The sequence below is a fragment of the Chinchilla lanigera genome, unplaced genomic scaffold (assembly GCF_000276665.1).
Source record: "Chinchilla lanigera isolate Chin_1 unplaced genomic scaffold, ChiLan1.0 scaffold00023, whole genome shotgun sequence".
NCBI lineage: Eukaryota > Metazoa > Chordata > Mammalia > Rodentia > Chinchillidae > Chinchilla > Chinchilla lanigera.
The window spans coordinates 23,027,798-23,033,797 of NW_004955424.1; the positions used below are offsets into that span (position 1 = coordinate 23,027,798).

Genomic DNA, 6,000 nt, shown 5'->3' on the forward strand with positions numbered 1-6,000 from the left:
CCTTCAGTTTTTGTGCCAGGTATGTTTAATTTCTTGACTCCAGCTCTACTACCTTCTCAGGAAAGTGAGGTAATTCCTGACTGATGTCCTTAGGAGAGCAAATCTAAAAACTTCAATTAATGTTCTTTGCATCACAATTAATCTGCCCATCATCTATTTTAACTCTGATATCCCAATCTACCTCACTATCCACGCTTCAAAGTATTTTTCCTATGACAAAAACCAGGTATCCCTTCTGATTTGCCTATTTCTCCTCATTATCTTTACTGCCCAAGCTTATTCTTTTTTACTAAGTCTTGCTTTATATCCTTTATATTTGTTGCTGCCTTTCTATTCAACTGTCCCCCTAATCTTATGCTCTTTAACAGTTACCTTAAAATTTACCCTTGCCCTTAAGTTTTCATTTGTCTTACTCTATGTTGTACAAAACTCACTGGCTGATGTCCTTTACTCCGTCTGTTAAATAGCTTTTTGCTCAGAACCTGCCAATGCATTCTTTCTGGGGCTGCCAAGGGTAAGAACTTTTGGACCTGCTACTGAAAATCAACGCAAAATGTTTCTGTGGACTTTCTTTTCTGAAGCTCCAACTGTCAATTTATTTCATAACCCAATCTCCTTTCCAGGCATTTGCCACTGTCCCAAAACAATGGGGCCACCCAATCTTGGACTTCAACTTCCAAAACTGTGAGCTAACCACACCTGTTTTCTTCATAAATAGCCTATTCAGGGTGTTTTGTTATAGTGATGGAAGGCTGATGAATATAAAGATATCACCCAGTTGAACATGTTCTACCCAATTCTAGTACAACTTTAAAATAATATTCGTAGCAATGAGTTTAAGACAATAATGAAAACTGTTGTATTTTAAATACTCTTAAAAAATCAGGAAAAATAAATTACGGAAGAAAATTATTATGTAATTATAAATCAGGGTTTGCAAACTCCTGTCAGGGGCCAAGCAGGCATGCAAAGGGAGCCCAGCATAAGAAATACAAGAACTGATGAATGGTAGTCACCTCGTCAGTGCAAGGGAACACTGGGGCACTGCTGGGAGGCACTGGAGGGAAGGAGCTCAATCCTATTCAAGACTCTTTCTGGTATGCACAATCACCAGTGTTACTAGATATACTATTTTGGGATAAGCCTCAGACCAAGTAAAATCTGATATTTACATTTCAGTCCACTATACTGGGTCAAAGGAGACATTTATGTGGACATGCTGCTATAACTGGCTACCTCTAGGCTAAACCCTCATCTACTTAGAAATTCAAATGTCCAGATTAATTCATTCCCAGTTTCTAATGTATTTCAGATAATTCTCAACTCTTGTATCTTATTGCTGGATGACTGACCAGGAAATACTGAAACAAGTAATTCCATGTAGTATACTCTTACCTTGCTCTCACTGACATCAGAAATCCATTCTTTTACTAAATTGTTCAATTTACCAAGAACAACCAGCCTATAAGAAAAAATAAGATTAAAACTTTAAATTTTAGATTAAAACTTTAAAAAAAGAAAATAAACACTATTAAAGAAATGAACACACAGGCAGTACCTATGTGTCGGAACCAGGGTAAAAGCATATTGTGTATGTGCTAATGCTGGCATACATACTGACACACAGCAGTACAACTTTGGTGTTCTTAGATCCCCAGAGTGCCAAAGAGTAAATGTAATAACAGTATTTTGGTCTCTGAGCTATTTTCAAAAATCAAAAAAGACTAGTATTTTCTCACGGCCTATCCTATCTTTGAGAAAACTAAACTGGATAAATTAATTGCTGACTTTTTAATGAAATAATATTAAATAAAAGCAGCTGGCATTATTAAAACAAATCTACAGTAAAGGTATAAACAAACCCACATTAAAAAGAAAAGTAGGGTGTAGCCCTCTCAAAGATGGCATGCAGAACTGATGGTCCAAACTTGCTTCTCCCTCAGTCTTCTCCAGAAAATGGAACTCCATCCTTTAAGATGCTGAGACTAAAAACTTTGGCATCTAACATTCACTCACTAAGCAATCCTACCTTTAAAACATACCCAGAATTCTACCATTACTTACCACCTCTACTGCCTTTGTCCAATTTCCAGGCATCATCATTTCCTTCTGAGGCTATCAGAATGGCCCTTGAAACCCACTTCAGACTATTCTCAATATGGAGTGACCGTATTAAGACATTAGTCAAATCACATCAGTCTTCTACTCAAAACTCTCATGGTTTCTCATTTCACTCAGAATAAAGCAAAATGTTTATAAATGCCTGTTATAAGGTCCTCAGTGCTCTTAGCCTCCAAGCTCCTGTTCACCTCATTTTAAGCCCAAATTTCCTTACTTATTTGCAGTTTTAGATATCCAGGATGTGAATTTGCTATGTACTCCTCAAACACACCAGGTATATTCTCATTTCAGACTTTCTATCCAGAGTGTATTTCCCTCTAGTACCACAACCTCCCTCACCTCCAAATTTTCTCCTGTCACTCTCCCAATGACATATTCTCTGGAAACCTCTCTTCCCACCTTTGTTTTCTCATCAGCAGTTATTACGTGTAACACCGCATTTATTTTACTGATTTGACTAATTGTCAGTCTCTTTCTCTAAAGTCCACCTAAAATGTAAGCTCCAGGAGAGCTGAGATTTTTCTTCTTTTTGACATTTCTGTATTCCAAGGCAGTACACAGTGAGTATTCAATATGTTTGTAGAATTAACAATAGGTAATGTGCTATAAAATATTGTTTTCAATTTCCTACCTGTGATTCAATTCTTCTTCATCTTCAAACACTCCAAATGGTTTCATGGCATCAATTAATTTCTGTGTGTAAATATGGTCAATTTCTTTGGGACACGCTAAACTAATTGGGGAGGTAATTCCATAATGTTTTTGTTGATGCTGGCTGTCCAGCATGGTGTTTCTGTTCAAGAAAAAAGAAACAGCAAAAATATAAAATCATATTACATTGATACATCAAATCTCTCAATCTGCTCATGTTAATTACACTACTTTAAAAGTTTATTTAGTGCTAACAGTTGGGACACTTTTTTAAAAAAGAAAAAACTGGTGTTTTATGTTTATGTTTATGAAGGGCTACTCATAGTGTCTCAGGTTTTCATGGTTAAGATGTCTTTTCAAGCCAAAAGCAGCATGTGTTAGCAGCAGGACAACTGTACCAACACCACTCAGTTCAAATGCAAAGAGCATGAATAGGCTCTGTGCTCGGGCCATGTTCACTACATCCTGTAGACTTAAGTCAAGTACCATCTTGATGCTAGAATCTGAAAAGCAGTCAAATACTTAAAAGAAACCTCTTGATAAAAACAATTGTTTTTTTCCTCTCAAAGAAACAAAAACATCCCATCAGAAAGTCTTTGTGCAATAATCCAGCTTTTAAAAAGAAATCACAACTAGATTTATCCTTGGGAAACCTACATTAACACTCTTTGCTTGAATCAGAGTTTATAGTTCTAACATTTTGTGACTCTAATTAACAGTTCTCTTCATTGTAGACTGGTACTCATACTATTTTCACACTGAATAATTATACAATTCTTTTTACTAAGTGGCAACTTTTCATAGGATACAATGAAAGTGCACCTCTATAGACTCTAGCCTTGAATAAACTACAACAGAATTCCTGAGATTTGGGGTTTACACAGACCAATGATTTCAAAATAAACTTTGGAATTGATGAGGATCAGTACAATTTCATTTTATTATGAAAGCAAAGTGAAACACACACACAACCAACGAACCCTAACATCAATCATCATGCTTTCACAAAGGGCCTTTCCACACAATAGTAAGAATGTAATTACAAAATAAAAAAGTCTTTTACTTGAATACGTTAGCCCTATCAAAAATAACCCCACAGGGGGACAGAGACATGGATGTTAATGGGTACAGGGATGCAGTTGGGTGGGAGGATTAACTTCTAAGGTTCTATGGCACAGTGGGACAACAGTAATTGCCTGATAACGGTATACAGTTATTTCAGAATAGTGAAGATTTAAATGATTCCAACAAATGTCTAAGGTGATGGATATGCTAATTTACCTATTTATCATTACCCCCTGTATACATGAATTGCAATGTCACACTGTACCCATAAAGATGTACAATGTATTAAAATATTTAACCACAAAAACTATAATAATGCTTGCTGGTTTTTGGATTTTAACTGGTCAAAATATGAGTTCATCACTACTAAGCCCACAGGAATAAGGCATGCTCTTTAGTGAGACTTCATTACACAGATGCAGGAGGTGGGGGCGAGGGAAAGAGGGTGTAAAAGGAATTAAGATGTGCTATTTGTATGTACCAACTCTCCATGACGAATGTAACCACTAGGTATTGCAAAGAGGTACTAACAAAAATTTGAGAAGATTTCATTACAATGAAGAATCAAGGTTTTTCGGTTTTTCTCCGGTACCAGGAACCGAACTCACGACCTTGCGCTTGCCAGGCAGGCGCTTTTGCCGCTGAGCTAAATCCCCAGCCCCCAATGAAGAATCAAGGAACAGATAAAATAGCTTACACCTTCCAAAAGGACTCAAAGAAAATGGGAACATGAATACTTTAAGTTCTCTGATATTTACTTTGCTGTAGAACAGAACTTTCGTTATTTCAGACTGTATTCGTCTGTAAAGATTTGGCTTTCTATATTTGAAGCGCCACAGAGGTGTTTTGGTATTGTTTATATGTATGTGATAAATAGGTGGAACAGACTGAGTCCTTACAAATGATCATTCACTTCATCAACAATTTTGAGAGGCAGGTCTCAAATAAGTGCACTTTACAAGTAAGAACCTAAGGTTTCAAGAGAGAAAAGAGCCAGAAACTTAATTACTGAGTTTCTTTCCCCTATTCCATGCTCTTCTCCAAAACTACTGCAGGTCAGATACTATGATCCCAGGTGTCAATTTCTCTAATAACACACACACACACACACACACAAACGTGTGGTGGTGCACACCTGTAGTACCAGTTACTCTTGGAGGCTGAGGCAGGAAGATCATAAGATTGAGCCCAGCCTGGGCAACTTAAGGAGGCCTTGTCTCAAAAAAATTTAAAAAGGGGCTGGGAATGTAGCTTAGTTGAAGGCCTTGGACTAAACCCCCAGTACTGGAGATGGGGAGTTGGCTGGCTATATCCCTACTGGCCCTGGTATCCCAAATTTAGGGTTCTGAACCTCTCTCACCTGAACAGGACAAAAGAAGACAAAATACTTTCCATCAATATCAATGTACAAAGAGACATGTAACTTTAAAAACTTCGAAATAACCTGAAATTGTCACTAACAGGAAAAGGACTAAATTAGGGGGCATCCCTACAATTGAACACAACACGATAGTTAATATGTTTTAATTAGACCTGAAACTATTAACACAGAGCTCACAGATAACATGTTGCTCTACAGAAGCAAACTGCAGAATGAAAAGTGTGATACCAGTTACACAAAGTTGAAAAACAAGCAAAACAATGACAGCTACTATAGACAAATGCATATATAGTAATAGCATAAAAATGCCGCAACAATAAACATCAAATTCAGGATGTCAGGATCTCTGAAGGGGACCAGAGTGGGGAGCAGGAGAGTGCTTTAGATGTGTTAGGAATACGTTTTTTGTTTGTTTCTTAATACACAGATACGTATGCACACACCGTGTTATTCTTTGGGAGAAATGGGTGGTGGCTACACAAACGCTGTTCTGTCTTTTTCTGTATGTTTAAATTATTTCCTAATAAATCGAAACGTAAGGTGGTATAAAAAATCCTTGCAAGCACTAACACGATGTCTGACTTAGGGAGCAGGAGCAGGAGGTGCGGACGAGCAGACACGGTGGTAGGTGGGAGGCCGGGGCGCGGGCAGAGCCGCAGTTTCATCCATGGGAAGCCCGGGCCGGGCCGGGTCCGCGCTCGCAGGACTGGCGAGCGCGGCGGCCGGGAGGAGGGGAGACAGGGGCGGCGTCTGCGCCAATGCAGACAGGGGCGGCCGGCTCG

The 6,000-nt window shown here is 38.3% G+C and overlaps 1 protein-coding gene across 4 annotated transcripts in view; it reads right to left on the minus strand.

Moving 5' to 3' along the window:
• The window catches only part of Papolg (poly(A) polymerase gamma), a 28,419-nt gene that overhangs the window by 21,856 nt on the left and 563 nt on the right, over positions 1-6,000 (minus strand). For all 4 annotated transcript variants that reach the window (XM_005385755.2, XM_005385754.2, XM_005385756.2 and 1 more), the window contains exons 2-3: positions 2,753-2,914; positions 1,396-1,462 (exon numbers count right to left, since the gene is read on the minus strand). In XM_005385755.2, coding sequence (XP_005385812.1) covers positions 1,396-1,462; positions 2,753-2,907 — 222 coding nt within the window. In that variant the 5' untranslated portion in view covers positions 2,908-2,914. The remainder of the gene's footprint in view (positions 1-1,395; positions 1,463-2,752; positions 2,915-6,000) is intronic.